General features: G+C 42.9%; 3 protein-coding genes across 4 annotated transcripts in view; 1 reads left to right on the top strand and 2 right to left on the bottom strand.

The window, feature by feature from the left end:
• The window catches only part of dusp22a (dual specificity phosphatase 22a), a 103038-nt gene extending 86802 nt beyond the window's left edge, over window positions 1–16236 (bottom strand). Inside the window, exon 1 of the mRNA XM_082183117.1 lies at window positions 15667–16236. Coding sequence (XP_082039243.1) covers window positions 15667–15687 — 21 coding nt within the window. The 5' untranslated portion in view covers window positions 15688–16236. The remainder of the gene's footprint in view (window positions 1–15666) is intronic.
• emc8 (ER membrane protein complex subunit 8) overlaps window positions 1–16816 on the top strand; it is a 417930-nt gene that overhangs the window by 377421 nt on the left and 23693 nt on the right. The gene's annotated exons all lie outside the window — the stretch shown is intronic.
• LOC309508420 (uncharacterized protein) lies at window positions 8859–15659 on the bottom strand. 2 transcript variants are annotated; one of them, XM_082183051.1, is made up of 4 exons: window positions 14348–15659; window positions 12488–14138; window positions 10580–11878; window positions 8859–9320 (listed from the first exon to the last, which is right to left on the bottom strand). In XM_082183051.1, the coding sequence occupies exons 2-3, from the start codon at window positions 13548–13550 to the stop codon at window positions 11703–11705; spliced, it is 1239 nt and encodes a 412-aa protein (XP_082039177.1). In that variant the 5' UTR covers window positions 13551–14138; window positions 14348–15659; the 3' UTR covers window positions 8859–9320; window positions 10580–11702. The 2 variants fall into 2 exon arrangements, with proteins under 2 accessions (XP_082039177.1, XP_082039176.1); XM_082183050.1 differs by having other exon boundaries at window positions 12488–15659.

Raw genomic sequence — 16816 nt, 5'->3', positions numbered from 1 at the left:
ATTTAAAATCCACATCAGTTTATTTGTGCCGACGCGCCACGCCCTCCCAGGATCTATAACGTTACCTAGACTACTTTCACTTTTAAAAATTCATCATAACCGCGCGCGCGATCTGCTTGCAGTCGTCGAGATGGATGCTGAGGAGTTGAAGAAAAGAATAGCTAGTGGAGATTGTAAAGTTGTCGACAATACATCATCAAAAATCAAGTCCAGTGTGTGGGAGAAATTTGGAGTTATCTGAAGAAAATATTGTGAAAGGCTTTGCTGCAAACATTTTCGTATTGGATAGCCGCAAATGTGGAACTTCATCCCTGAGGAAGCACGCAGAAACTGTGGTAACAAAGCAGTTCTATCGAACGGTATTTTTCATATTTAACACTGTTAAGTATGTGTGGTGTGCAGGGTGTGTTTGAACCCAAAATGGTCAGATGTAGGCTAGACGAAATTGCGTGGCATATAGTGTTGTAGCCGCAACTGTTCGATTGGTAAAATGTTATAAGGCTACTCAGTTTTGTGGTAACGTTAGCCATGTTCTTCATGTATCGGCCTTTTGACAGCTTCAACTGAAGTTGTCCTTGTGTTAATTGTCGTGTAATAACTTCTGTATAACCTGGTAATAAACATTTTTGTAAGTGTGTCTATAATGTGATAGTCTAAACTGATTTTATTTCGGGTGCGGGTCGGGTGTCGGTTCTATGTTAAGCGGGTCGGGTGCAGATTTTAATTAGTGCTGCTGTCGGGAAACGGGTCGGGTGCGGTTTTAAGCACTGCGGGTACGGGCGGGTGCGGATTTACAAAATCGGACCCGTGCAGGACTCTGGTGTAACGTTACACATAAATCTCTGACCCATCGTCGTCTTCTTCGTTGAATATCTGTCGCTCTACATACGTCATCTGGTATAATTGAAACGATTGGCTATGAGCTACGTACAGGCGCATTTGATAGACATTTGTAGCGCCCAATAAACGGCTCTGGGCATTCGTAAACCACGCCTCAAATACGAGAAAATGAACATGTGGTTCCCAGACCACGTCTCAAAGAGAAAGTGGTCTGACGTTAGCCAGGCTAGGCAGCAACAGAACATTAAACACAAACATATCTCTCAAGGTTTAGATGTTAATGTTTTATTGAAAATAGTCAAGTTTGATCAGTGTTTGCTTTATCTGGGCTCTTTACCCATGACTTTTTAACATAAATTTTTTCTCTGGCTGCCTTAACTGTGTTTCTCATTTGTTATGGCAAAAAAAAGCTAGATGCTGGTTACTTATTGGTGATGATATAGTCATCTTGTGATGGCTTGAGTCACTGATCTCATCCAGAGTCAAATCTCTGATTAAATTATTTAAGGGTCAAAGAAAACATCTAAACCTCTGTTAATTATCAAAAAGATTTTTGTTTGAAAGAAATCAAATGGATTGTAATAAGTGTAGATGCTGAGATCTTGAGATCTGTTAGTGTTTAAAGTTCTGTAGGGTTTCTCTATTGTCTGATTTTGTAGATCACCATTGTGCTCAAGAGTAGAGCCTGTGCTTCAGTCGAGAATGGGCCATTGATTAAAAAACATTGATGTTATGCTGCAGCTGCATGTTGCTTTATTTAAAGAAAGTAACTGTGTAGTCACTAGTGCAGTGATGTCTATAGTTGCATTAACTCATGCATTTGTGTTAATGCTAGCTAATGGTTGACTGCAAGAAATTTACATTTTACAATGAAGGTTTTTGATCGTAATAATTCAGGAAATACCTGTAAAATGACAGTGTTTTTCTGTAAAATGTTTAATCCAAATTTCTGTAAATTTTTTGTCATTTTATTCAAATTAGGATATTTTACTTACATTTTGGCAGACATTTGAAAAATTTTTATGATTTTTTTTTCTACTTTTTTTTTACAGCGAAGGTGTTTGATCGTAATAATTCAGGAAATACCTGTAGAATAAGAGTTTTCCTGTAAAACATTTAATGTAGCTTTCTGTAAACGTTTTTGCACTTTATTTAAATTAGGATTAGGCCTACTTGATTTATGGTTTTGTTCACCAGAGGGTAAACACCCACTGCTGGCCTCACTAAACACCTCCAAGCTCAACCCTGCTTAGCTTTAGTTGGCAAACAGTCTTGAGCTACAGGGTGATACGGCTGCTGGGTCCACTATAAGGAAAAAAAGTATTGGGACACTCTTCTTAATTATTTAATTGAAATGTTTCTATCAGATTCATTGCCACGGGTTTATAAAGTCCAGCACCTAGATGCAATCTGCATCTAGTGGCGCTTTTCCACTGCATAGTACGGGACGGCTCGGTTCGGCACGGCACGCTTTGGCGCTTTTCCACTGCATGGTACGGTACGGCTCACGTATGGCGCATTTCCACTGCATGGTACGGTACGGTACGGCTCGCTTCGGCTCGCTTTAAATGGTACCACCTCTGTTGAGGTTCCAAGCGTACCGTACCGATACTAAAATGTGACGTGATAATACTGCAGATCACTGATTGGTCAGACAGAATCATCAATACCAGCGTCATTGTATTTACGACACGACTAAATCCGCTAGATTTAAATAGCCAGTAAACAACAGCCAACGCTGTAGCACCTGTTTTAAAAGTATTTGCTTAAAAAAAAAAAAAAAAAAAAGAAGAAGCTGAATCGTGGTCAGTGGACGAGGTGCAGACGTTCTTCTCGTTGGTTGCCGAGGAGTGGATGGGGAAACACGGAATGGAAAATTCGCATTTAATATGATGATGTAATGGCAGTAGAGACGGTAACTATAACGATCAGTCCCACCCACTTTGAAGTGGTACTAACTGCAGTGGAAAAGCAACCGAGCTAAAGCGAACCGAACCGTGCCGTACTGAGCCGAGTCGTACCACGCAGTGGAAAAGCGAAGCGAGCCGAACCGTTCCGCGCCGAGTCGAACCGTACCGAGCCGAACCGATCCGTACCATGCAGTGGAAAAGCGCCATAGAATGGGTCATTCTGAAGAGCTCAGTGAATTCAAGCATGGTACTGTGATAAGATTCCACCTTTGCAATAAGTCAGTTCATGAAATTTCATCCCTATTAGATATTCCACAACCAATTGTACGTGATTATGAGATTGTCACCAAGAACAATGCCAAGTGTCGAATGGAGTGATGTAAAGCTCGGCCCCACTGGACTCTAGAGAAGTGGAAACGTTTTGTGGAGTGATGAATCAACGTTTCTGTTCAGGATTTAAACGAATCCTAGGTGATTTACTAAGGTTTGCGCTAGTCGATTAACTGGTATTTGCGCCATTATTTAATGCCCAAAAAAAGCATGTCTTAAACCAGACGCTAATTTGCGCTGCTCTTGGTTGATTGTGTTGGTTATTATGGAAATGATCCAGCTGTGTTCTATCATTTGCGTGTCGTCAGTAGATCACAAGCTGAACTTTCCACTCTCTTCAGCGCTTTTTTGGAATTGCACTCTCACGCTAATTTGCCCTGTTTACTTGACTGGCCCACACAGAGCCCTGACCTCTACACCATCGAACACCTTTGGGATTAAATGGAATGAAGATTGCGAGCCAGGCGCTAATTTGCGCTGCTCTTGGTTGATTGTGTTGGTTATTATGGAAATGATCCAGCTGTGTTCTATCATTTGCGTGTCGTCAGTAGATCACAAGCTGAACTTTCCACTCTCTTCAGCGCTTTTTTGGAATTGCACTCTCACGCTAATTTGCCCTGTTTACTTGACTGGCCCACACAGAGCCCTGACCTCTACACCATCGAACACCTTTGGGATTAAATGGAATGAAGATTGCGAGCCAGGCCTTCTCGTCCAACATTAGTGCTTGACCTCACAAATGCTCGACTGGATGAATGGGCAAAATTCCCACAGAAACATTCCAAAATCTTGTGGAAATCCTGGCCAGAATAGTGGAAGCTGTTATAACTGCAAAGAGGACCAACTCCATATATGGCTTGGCCATTTACACCTCTTTCATCCCACTATACGTGAATAATCCACCTATTATCTTGTCTTGTTAGAAAAAGAAAAAAAAGGTGCAGCAGGTGGATTATAGCAACATGTAGAGTCAAGCTACATCACACAATTTAAAAGATTAATACTACAATTTTACTTAAAACTGACTTTAAAACACCATCGAGTATTTGTATCATATTCCAGGCACGTTTTAAAATGGTTTTAAGTCAAAAAAAGATGTTGAAATATGTTATATTTAGCATTTTATATTAAGCTAAAGGCTACACTTTGCCTAACATGCATACAAACATTCTTTATTCATATGAAAATACCCCAAATCGCACGAAAATCACACACAAACCACATATACTCGAAATCGTGCATATTAGCTTCTTATTTCAGATGGAGAGATGTGTCTTTAGCTTTGTCTTACTCGGGCTCAGAAAGAGGAAGTAAACAGGACAGCATCATGCAGAAGGGCAGGATTATGGTCACGTTGAATCACATGAGATGATTGACAGCTGTACAGCGAATGAGAGAGCGCTGAGATCATAACACACAAATCAGGAAGAGGAGAGACAGATCTCGCTGTGTTCGTTGTTTGAGCTCTTCAGATCACATAATTCAGTGGAAAATTTATAGAAATGTTATTCTGTGTGACGAAATATTTTAGAAACGTGATAATAAATCATTATTTATCCAAATATGCGCATCATTGGACTAAGAGCCCTGGCGGATGCTGTATATTGCATGTATGTGAACACAAATAAACCGGAGACGTGAATGACTTTATGAGTGATGATTTCTATTCAAAATAATGAACGTTACAGATTAATTATTTTGCACTCCTGGCATAAATTAAGAAATTAATGTCACTGCAAACCAGTTTTATCATAAACAGTGGTCAAATGTCGAAGCTGGAGTCTTACATCTTTCTAATGATGCTCAGTTTGTCCAGATCAAGTAAGAGTGTGATGTTTTAACGAGTAATGAATGTTGAACAACAATAATCTGGAACCGAGGTTACATTAGTAACCGAGTATGTTCCCTTTCGAGAACGGTCACTTTGTTTTGTGTAGCTAATACACAGTGGGGACGCAATGTAAAACACCGCACAATTAGTAACTGGCTGCATACAACTGGAGCCTAGGGAGACCCCGAGGCTCACAGAAACAAGCCACAACAAACCCCAACATAGTGACAGTAACCAGACGTGAGTCGGGTTTCATGAATAAGGGGCTGGAGCATAAGAGCCAGGCTCGCTCCAAACATAAGTCCCAGGACAATTGTGCTTATGGACAGTAATAGGTAGTCTGATAAGACCAGACATCGTCAGGTCTAATTATCATACTGAGAGGACTCGAGCCTGCAGGCAAGGAAAATCTCGCAAATGTGGACGGCGAGGACCAGCTGGCCACCGCACATATGTCTTGAATTGGTACACCACTAGACCAAGTCCATGAAGAGGCCATACCTCTCGTAGAATGGGCTCTAGCACCTATGGGGCAAACCTGACCCACGGCCTCATATGCTAGAGAGATGGCGTCCACTATCCATCTAGTGCCTCTAAGCCTCTGCTTCGTGACCGGAGCCCCTGCTACTGAAGCAAACAAAGAGCTGATCTGACTGCCTAAATGGCACAGAACGCTCCAAGTAGACCTTTAGAGCCCTGACAGGACAGAGCAAATTAGCCAGAACCGGGGGACCTGATACCCTTGAGTTGTATTTTGTGCACATTTTCTCGCCTGGGGTTGTGACAGGCCCGACACAGAGATAGAGTGACAACTGAGGGAGGGCTGCCTAGTGAAGAGGGACCGATTACCCGTGTGTTGTTTGTGTGAAACATACTCTTTTTATGCTTTATTTGGGTCGCTGTTAAAACGGCCCATTGACTACAATGTAAAAATCTCCAGCCGCCTGAACTGAACAGGGAGCTGCACGATTTAAATTAGCTCTTTTCGAGGGCGGTCCGGCTAGAGCGAGACTCGGACCCCCTCTCTTTCCTCCTGTGGCTAGGAGGGCTTCGGCCCAACACAACGGGTCTTGGCGGCGAGGCAGCGGGTAGCGCTTAGCTGATCTTGAGCGATGATGGGTATCAGCCACAGGGCGGGCTGAGAGACCCGAGGCGCTGGTTTCGCTGGCTGAGGAGGTGGCGTGCTCTTGTGGCGGCTTGAGGCAGAGCTGGAGCGGTAAGGCAGGAAGTGCTTCATAGCTTGTGAAGATTTCTGTGCCTCTGTGAATCTCTCGGAAAACCCCTTCACAGCCGGGACAAAGAGACCGGTGCTGGAAATAGGCGAATCAAGGAAAGCCATTTTATCCGCCTCATTGATGTCCGTAAGGTTCAGCCACAGATGGTGCTCGAGCACGGCGAGGTTAGCCATACCTCTGCCGATTGCTTGGGCGGTGGCCTTTGTAGCGCTGTGCGCTAGGTCTGTGGCGCTGCGCAGGTCACGGAACGCCTGAGGGTTCGGGCCAGACTTGTCCATTGCCTGGAGAAGCTTGGCCTGAAACACCTGCAACATGCACCTGCATGGTGTGCAGAGCCGATGCAGCCTGACCAGAAGCAGAGAAGGCACATCCAGCGAGGGCTGAAGTGTTTTGGCAAGGCTTTGAAGGGTGAACCACTCTGGATCTCCAGCCAACAGCAACAGCATGGGCGGGCATAGATGGGCGGCGACTGCTTCTTCGAGCGGAGGCAGCTTCTCATAACCTTTTTCTGCTGTGCCGTCAACAGAGGAGAGCGTGGCGGAGGTAGAGGCGCTCGTGCGTGCTGAGTACGGCGCGCGCCACGATTTCGGGAGTTCGACGTGGACCTCAGGGAAAAAAGGCGCTGGCTTGTGACGAAACCATCCATCCAGCCGACTTCTAGGTGGCTCCTCAGGTGAGGCCCATTCGAGACTGAGATCTGAAACGGCTGCAGTGAGGATACACAGCATCTCAGCGTCCGAATTAGTTCCAGTAGCAGCAGCGCTAGCACCAGACTGAGACAGGGTTGGTCTGCCTGAGTGAACAGGACCGGCGAAGAAGACTGAGATGGAGAAAGTGAGGCACGCGGGCACGTGGCCGGCGTGGGCTCGCTTAATTCCATGTGCTCAGTAGGGCTGTCACTTTTTATTCGATATTCGATTATGCATTCGAACATGACGTGAAATATCCGAAATTGAACTATAAATAAACTATCCGGTTTTTAAAGTGCCATGTTTTGCGCATTTTTTACAGTCTATGATTAGATCGTTTGCTTTTTATTTTATTGTTTGTCTCATCCAGTAGCGGCCGCTCTAAACGTATTGTAGCGTAGGCCCATGACCAAATCAAGCGAATAATAGCCAATAGCCAGCTTGTTTTGAAAATGGAAGATAACGACAAGACTAAAGAGACCGCGCTGTAATTCCTGCCTATTACACACACACACGACCCACAGAAAAGACGCGTGTCAGTATCAAGTTATCTTTCGGGCTTGAACAAACCATAACACACACATTATGCCAAATGTCTGTTTTGTCGAGTGTCCTCATAAGAGCAGTCTTAAATTATTTAAATAAAGTCTTAAATGAACGTAGAGATTTGTGAGAAAATGGGACGCGTGTCAGATCGCGTCTCTGTCAGCAGCGGCTGGTCTTAAAAGTGGCATTAATGTTAATCAAAGAACAAAGGTAAGATAGTAAATTACTCACTCAGACCTGGCGCCAGGAGGATTATTATACCGGTAGCCTAATCATGAATGCACTCCGCTATCTTTTAACACATCTCTGGCGAACGGCCTTTTCATGCAAAAGAAAAACTCTTCATGAAGCGCAGTGAAATTCAGCGTCCATGTGCCGTTTCTTGGTGGATCGAGTTGTTCGTTAACTTCATTTTACTCTTTACTCGTAGATATTCGAATATATTCGAATACATTGCTTGATATTCGATATCCGTTTGGATTTGATTTTTCTCAAAAGTGACAGCCCTAGTGCTCAGGCTGCCGTTGGCTGCGGCACCTCTTCTTCTGCGGCTGAAGTAGTGCCGGAAAGGGAAGTGCAGGAGGAGCGGTGTCACCGTCTCGAAAGAGAGCTAGCCGCGTCCGCAGCGTTGAGATGGGCAGGCTCTCGCAGTGAGAGCAGCCCACGGCAGAGAGTGTAGCTTCAGCGTGGGCGGGTCCCAGGTACGTGGCGCAATCCGAGTGCCCATCTTCCTCGTGTAGGCGTGCTCCGCACGAGGTGCACGAGGGGCGAGGCATTTGAAACACCGCTCGCTAAATTTGTTTCTTTTAGAACTGAGTGTTGCAGCGGCGAACACAACAGTAGCAATAAAAGGATATAGCGTTCTTTCTCGCCGGATGGCCTCAGGAGAGCAGTGACAGAAGAGGAGCGGCTTCGAGGTGAGTTGAAGGGGCTGTTCGCTGTATGTAATGCTTGCTCTAGCTGTTCTAGCTTGTTTCGACGACGAAGCTTCAGAGGAGGTCAGAGACGTGAAGAGTCGCTGAAGGAGAGAAAATCTGCTATATTGGCCAGAATGGGCTTCCTTTATAGTCTAAGGCCACGGCCATTTAGGTGCGCTCTGATGTGTTGGGCGCCACATCATTGATTGGGTCGCTTGGCCATAGGTTGTGCAGTTGCCACAGCACAGCCAATAGGCGAGCTAGACGCTCTGCTGTGTTCGCTGTGCAGCTGCACTGCGTTTTAAATTATTAGCTTCAATATTTCTCGAGGAAAGGAGTTTCCCCACTGCGTATTAGCTACACAGAAGTGACCGTTCTCGAAAGGGAACACTATTTTGTCAAGTGGCTAACATAACATAATCAGATGCTGCTTTATTTTTAGTAACATGCAGCATTTTCTCCGTCATACAATTTGTTTTAAAATGAATTGCATGCCATTTAGCAACACAATCCATCCAGCAGTTTCCCCACTCTGTGACGCTCTGCTGTGTCCGCTGTGCAGCTGCACTGCGTTTTAAATTATTAGCTTCAATATTTCTCGAGGAAAGGAGTTTCCCCACTGCGTATTAGCTACGCAATACGAAGTGACCGTTCTCGAAAGGGAACACTATTTTGTCAAGTGATTAACATAACATAATCAGATGCTGCTTTATTTTTTGTAACATGCAGCATTTTCTCCGTCATACAATTTGTTTTAAAATTAATTGCATGCCATTTAGCAACACAAGCCATCCAGCATTTATTAATGATTTTCTAATATCGATCTAGCTTATTGCAGTGAGCAACAAGTGTTTCATAGCAGCCGCCGAGCGAACGCACAGAGTAACGTTATAACATAATTTTCAACAGACAAATGTAAATGATAAACAGTGCTGCGTTACCCCACGATTGACCTGAAGAAGCATAAGCGGCGTAATATAATAAAAGTTCCGCTGCTCTCGAGCTGTGTCTCGCGCTCGTCTCTCGCGCTCGTCTCTCATTAGCAATCGCTCCAGCGCAGTGGTGGACAGTAACGAAGTAAATGTAATTCGTTACTGTACTTAAGTAGCTTTTTTGCGTATCTGTACTTTACTGAAGTATTTAAATTTGGGAAAACTTTTACTTTAACTCCACTACATTTCAAAGTCAAATATCTTACTTTTTACTCTACTACATTTTCAAAATCAGTCGTTCCTTTTTATTTATGAGTGGATAAAAACTTAACTGGTCAAACGAGCCACCTATCACAGTAGCCTACAACGTGCGCGCTTCGTTTTGAACTTGCCTTGGCGGTATCTACTAAGCGCGAGCCGTTAAATATGAGAGTTGCGACCAGACAGTATGAGGTTGGGTTAGGTCTACTCTCTAATCGCTCTCGCGGTATTTTAATGTCATTCACCGACTGGTCTGTGCAGTGTGCAGCGCCAGTTCAAGTCGAACAAGCCTACTGTGATCTCACCGCCGCGCGGTCATGTGATTCGTGTAGTTATCAATAGTTCCAAACAAATCGCGTTGCCAATGATTTTAAGCGGGGCAGAGAGCAGCAGCTATTATTGCAGCAATTATCGGTAAATATTGACGCATAATGAACATTGCTTACGTTGACACTAAAATTACTTGCATATAATAGCATTTTTTTTCTGGGGAGTAGCAGAAACACTGAATTAATACGTTTTGGTGTTTAATTTGGGAGGGAAATTGGCTGCTCCCATAACGTAGAATATAATATGTGTGTGTGTGTGTGTGTGTGTGTGTGTGTGTATTTATTTAATGGCATTGTGCAAGTTTATGTGAATGGTATCATAACATTAGGATGTTAAATAATTATGACCATAGACGCTCGTGAAAAATATATACAGTAAATACTGTAAATGTATTATACCTTATGGAAACAGTCCCCTTCCGTCCAAAATTAAACACAAAAAATATTCAATTCAATAAAAAAAAAAAATATATATATATATATATAGACTAATTAATGTCATTTTATTAATAGATTGATGTGCCAGGAGTGACAGAGTCTTCACGTAGACTGAGTTAAGCAAGAGTCTTGTGACAAAAATTATAATAGGACATTATAGCCATAAAAAAATCATAGTACTTGGATACTTAAGTACATTTGAAGGCAAATACTTTTGTACTTTTACTCAAGTGAATGTTTAAAGGCAGCACTTCTACTTTTACTTGAGTAATATTTTACCTTGAGTATCTTTACTTTAACTCAAGTACATGGTATGTGTACTTCGTCCACCACTGCTCCAGCGGCCTCGTTCCACTCCCACAGCACTCGGGGATGCTCTTCTTCATACTACATTAACCAGTGGTGTAGTGGTAAAAAAAGAGGTGGGTAAACTATAAATTCTGGTGGACCAGGACATGGTCACCCGGTAAGGTGGGCCACTGCCTACCGGTGTATGTGTACCCTGATGACATCGCTATAGGCTATAATTGTATGGTACTACCAGGGTATCACTGGTTGTTCCCTCATCATAAGTCACACAATCACTATTCAATTCATACATTAATCTAAGTTCTTGTTAAAGAGACTCAAGAAGGAATAATATGGTTGAAATCTATAAAGTTTACTAAACGACAAAATAGAGAGAACAAAAATATTTAAGAGAGATAGAGAGGGAGGCTTATATCCAGGGCTTCCAATGCAATGCACTTGTACATAATGATTAGAGATTTACATTTACATTTACATTTATTCATTTAGCTGACGCTTTTATCCAAAGCGACTTACAATTGCTATATATGTCAGAGGTCGCACGCCTCTGGAGCAACTAGGGGTTAAGTGTCTTGCTCAGGGACACATTGGTGTCTCACAGTGGATTCGAACCCGGGTCTCTCACACCAAAGGCATGTGTCTTATCCATTGCGCCACCACCGGCCCCTTGATTTGGGATAATTTTCATAGTCGATTAATCTGTTGAATATTTTCTCGATTAATCAATTAGTTGTTTGGTCTATAATATGTCAGAAAAATGTGGATCAGTGTTCGGCGTTCGGCGATCAGGTTTTATTTTCACGCAGCTTGTTTAGTAAATTCACGAGCGTGTCTTTTCCGCTCCGTGTGTGCGCCGTTCTCTTTGTTCCTTATCGAGATGTCCGCCAGACAGCTTGAGATCCGTGCAGCTACTGTGGGGTCATCTGGTTGAAATGAGAGGAAGAGCTGTGTGTCATCAGCATAGCAGTGGTAGGAGAAACCATGTGCCTGTATGATGTGTCCCAGTGATGTGGTGTAGATGGAGAAGAGGAGGGGATCAAGAACTGAACCCTGAGGAACCCCTGTGGTCAGATGATGTGCTCTGGATGCCTCGCCTCTCCATGCGACCCTGAAGGACCTACCTGTGAGATAGGACTCAAACCAGTGGAGGGAGGTTCCTGTGATGCCCAGTGCTGAGAGGCTGGACATAAGGATCTGATGATTCACAGTGCCGAAGGCAGCAGACAGATCCAGAAGAATGAGAACTGAGGATTTGGAAGCAGCTTTTGCGATCCGTAGGGCTTTCTTGAAGCCGGATTGGTTGGCGTCCAGCTGGTTGTTCAGAGACAAGAATGATGTTACTTGGTTGAAAACAGCTCTTTCAAGTGTTTTTGCAATGAATGGTAGGAGAGAGATAGGTCTGTAATTGTCTACAAATGATGTGTTTAGTGTTGGTTTTTTAAGCAGTGGGGTTACCCGAGCCTGCTTGAATGCAGTAGGGAAAGTGCCAGTATGGAGGGATGAGTTGATGATGTGTGTGAGTGCTGGTAGAAGTGTGGGAGAGATGGCTTGTAAAAGGTGTGAGGGGATAGGGTCTAGAGGGCAGGTGGTAGGATGACTGGACATAATAAGTTTAGATACTTCTTCCTTGGTTAGCGGAGAGAAGGAGGAGAGAAGGTTATTGGCTGTGGGAGAGGTTGGTCTGGGTTCCTGTGTGTGTGGAGCTGAGAACTGACTGCTGATAGTTGTTGTTTTGTCGGTGAAGAAGTTAGCAAAATCGTCAGCAGTTAAAGAGGAGGTTGTTGGTGGTGGACAGAGGAGAGAGTTGAATGTCTTGAAGAGTGATCGTGAGTTAGAGGCGCTTTTGATCTTGTTGTGGAAGTGGGAAGATTTTGCAGCATGAACATCAACAGAAAATGAAGAGGAGAGATTGATACATACTCAGATCAGATGTGTCTTTTGATTTGCGCCATTTCCTCTCCGCTGCCCTGAGTTCGGTCCGATGTTCACGAAGAACCTCAGATAACCAGGGGTTAGAGGGAGTAGCGCGTGCAGGCCTGGAGGAGAGAGGGCAGATTTTGTCTAGAGAAGAGGTTAGAGTGGAGAATAAGGTATCCGTTGCGGTATTCACATCCAGAGATGAGAATTGTGAGGGTGAGGGAAGAGAAGATGACACGGCAGAGAAAAGATTGGCGGGAGAAAGTGAGCGCAGGTTTCGTCTGAAAGTGACTGGTGGGAGGATTGGTGGTGCAGGGGTAGAGAGTTGTAGACTGAAAGTTATGAGGAAATGATCTGAAACATGGAGAGGTGTCACCAAAATGTTGTCTGTGATACAGTTGCGTGTGTAAACCAGGTCCAGTTGGTTGCCTGATTTGTGAGTACCTGTGGTGATGAGCCGTTTGAGATCGAAAGAGGCTAGGAGAGAAATTAAGTCTGTTGCATGTGGCTTTTCAAGATGAATGTTTAAGTCACCAAAGACTACAAGTGGGGTGCCGTCCTCAGGAAAAGAGGACAGCAGCACATCCAGCTCCTCTACGAAGTTACCCAGCTGACCTGGGGGGCGATAAATGACTACAAAATGTATCTTAATGGGAGTTGTAAGTGTAATAGCATGATATTCAAATGAGTTGTTGTTGCATAGAGAAGAGAGCGCTGAGTATTTCCAGTTGTTAGAAATGAGAAACCCTGTACCCCCACCCCTCCCAGACTGGCGAGGGGAGTGAGAGAAAGAGAAATTGCTAGAGAGAGCAGCGGGGGTTGCTGAGTCTTCTGGACGAATCCAGGTCTCAGTCAAGCCCAAGATACTAAGAGTAGAATGAGATGCAAAGGCTGGAATAAAGTCAGCTTTATTGACTGCTGACTGACAATTCCATAGACCCATGGAAAGAGAGAGAGGTGTGTGAGAGGATGAGAGAATGGGACGCAGATTAGCAGTATTGCGCTGCCTTTTGTGAATGATGAAAGGGCGTTGCCGAGAGATAACAGGAATGTATTGAAAGCACATGTTGAGTAAGGAGGAAAAGGATAAAAGTGGGAGGGGAAAGGGAGAAGAATATACTTAAGTGCCTTTCTGGTGTCCTTTGCTCGGTGGAGTCGCGCAGGTGGAGTCGATGGTCTTTACCCGAGTCGGTCTTAACACGAGGAGGCTGAACACGAGAGCTGAACGCTTCCGCTGACGCTTCCGCGACAGCGCACAGACTACAGAAATATAGTGCTGTCACTGGCCTGAGTGAGGACAGCTGTGTCGCCGAGCAATTAAAGCAATAAAGCGAGAAAGTCCCGAATCGAAAGTGCTAAAAGCCAGTACTTAAGTGCAATAATAACAGCAATAATGATAATAATAATTTCCACTCGCGGCTGTTAGTTAGAGTGTTAACGCGTCTAGATAAAATACAGATTTGTGAGAAGGTAAAAATGAAAAATAAGCAGAGAATCGAACATACACTTACCTTGAGTCAAATACAATGCTGAATTACAGCAGAACTGGTGTATTAAGAAAAAACCACGTGCGCGCTCTCGCCGCGTTCACTAAATGACTGCTGTCCCCGACTGTGATCTGAAACTCCTCTCTATTTATATATGTGTCCAGTTGCTGTGTCGCCGAGCAATTAAAGCAATAAAGCGAAAAAGTCCCGAATCGAAAGTGCTAAAAGCCAGTACTTAAGTGCAATTAAACAGCAATAATGATAATAATAATTTCCACTAGCGGCTGTTAGTTAGAGTGTTAACGCGTCTAGATAAAATACAGATTTGTGAGAAGGTAAAAATGAAAAATAAGCAGAGAATCGAACATACACTTACCTTGAGTCAAATACAATGCTGAATTACAGCAGAACTGGTGTATTTCGAAAAAACCACTTGCGCGCTCTCGCCGCGTTCACTAAATGACTGCTGTTCACTAAATGACTGCTGTCTTGTGTGTGTGTGTATGTATGTATGTGTGTGTGTGTGTGTGTGTGTGTCGGCTGCGCTCCCTGCTCAATGTTCCGCTCCGTGTTTGCGCTGCGTGTTCTGCTCTATCGTTAACGGCCCAAACGCTCGAATCATGTACCGATCTGCGATCACGCACTGGAAAAGCAAAGTCCGCTCAAATAACGTGAAATTTAGAGGTGGATAAACGCACTTTGGAGGTGGGTAAACGCTATTTCCGAATTTTGGGAGGTGCGCAAACGGCGTTTACGTGCGATTAGCCTCCACTACATCCCTGACAGTAACGTTAACAATCTCATCCATGAATATTGTTTCTGCCCGAGTCTCGTCGGATTCTTTTCCACCGGCTGTGAGGTGAAAACAACAACTCCCATGATTCCGCGGTCAATCTCTGCGTCATCAAGCCATGCCTTTGTTTTGAATAGGTGACCTCTTGTGGCAAAAAACTACATAGCCTACTGTGCCTTTAATGTCTATGTATTTAGAATGCAATGACATTACAGTCCCTGCTGGTGTAATGGTCTGGTGTCCCAATACTTTTGTCCATATAGGCTACTGTATCTTAACTATCAAATTGTAACTGGTTTCCTACCAATAATGTATTTTTCCCTTTTCAGTTTTTTTTTTTTTTTCTCAAGAACATGTAGCCTAAGTGTTCTGTTTTTATACTTTTATACTTTATAATTTATACTTATAAGTTGGTAAAAAGTAATTTCAGATGCTTGTCATAGCCACTTAAAGCATGAATTGCATATTTAACTAATAAAAAGACTAACAACAAAAATGAGTCACGTAAACACGTTAACGTTATATGCCCGTTGTTCCGTTTTACATGCAAACCAATAACCCGACACAGAAGCACGAAGCGGCACAGTCCAAGTAAAACTATTATTAACTAAGTGTGTAATAATAAAAACATTAGAGATTGCTCGGCGTGTACCACCACACTTTTTACATTGAAAGGTTGAAAATTAAGTAATAAAAAGTACGCGGATGAAGGATAACTGCGATTACAAGGTAATGTACAACAGATTGGTGTAATCTCTATATCAGAATCGGTTTACAGCTTTTCGTGTCATGCGTCTCTTTAAATGTCACATTTATAAATAAAGATGCTGACATTCGACACCAACAGACACGACTGTAACGCGTAACATGCAATGATTTTTAAACATGTTAACGCTGGTTACCTTATTCATTCCGTTGCCCATGATTCATTGGTCATACGACTGTTATAGTGGTTTTCATGCATTAAGACCTCAGACTTAACATTGCATTACAGGGAAACGACACGTCACTAAAACAAATATTTCGCTACTTTCAGTGGTATTAAACCAAATTAAATTCAATGAGAATTTAAATGAAAACAGTTGCTGAGACACTGCTTCCGGAATTGTCTTTTTTTTTTCTTCCGGAATTCTGTCGAAATCAAAACAGCAAATCTTCCGACGTCATTGTAAATAACCCTTTCATGACTGTGACAACGTGACCGAACTTAACTCGTCCACAATTGGGCATAAAATGTCATCATGGTATCTCAATAGGACAGAACTTGTCTCACTCAGACTACACCAAAAGCGTGGCAGACAAGTGGTAAAAAATAAAAATAAAAATAACCCTTAGACCGTTCATGCAGTGATTAATTCTGGTCCTGGAGACCCATCACAGCACAGCCCATTTTTTTGTCTTCTATATTTTATCCACTTGATTTAGAATAGATATTCCACTCATTAAGAGAGAACTCCATGAACAGAATTTCAGATAAATGAGATGATAAAAATAAAATAAAAACTGTCCCCCCAGGACCACGACCGAAAACCGCTGTACTAGCCATCTGCAGGTATAGATTTTAAATCTATACAATAGTACACGCAATTGTATTTTAATCCCATAGCATTGTATTTTAATTAAATTATTCCTAAATAAATGTAGGATCCAGGACATTCAAATCTACCAATTGCTGCTTTGAGTTAAAGCATGGTAAATTCCACATGAAACAGAAGTTGTGATAGTCTTTTGTCCCTATTGTGATGTATATCCGAGTGATATTAACAGCTTCTAAAAAATAAAACATTTGTAGGATTGGAATTGATTGTCCATCCAGAATTGATTGGATTATTTGTCATTGCTGCAATCTCTTGAGTGACAGGTTGTCCTCCCCTTGCTCAGGTAAACGTCATCAGAGTTGTTGTTGCAAGATGGAGGGTTAAGTTATTTTTTATGAAATATTATAAGGGCACATGTATTATCAAAAAAAAAAAAAAAGTGCACTGATAATTTATAATATATACAGCAATATTTAATGAAAAATAAGAATTGTCAATTTTGATTTCATGGTGA

Source organism: Leuciscus leuciscus (genome assembly GCF_965113295.1).
Source record: "Leuciscus leuciscus genome assembly, chromosome: 10".
Lineage (NCBI taxonomy): Eukaryota > Metazoa > Chordata > Actinopteri > Cypriniformes > Leuciscidae > Leuciscus > Leuciscus leuciscus.
This window is presented reverse-complemented; position numbering and strand designations above follow the sequence as displayed.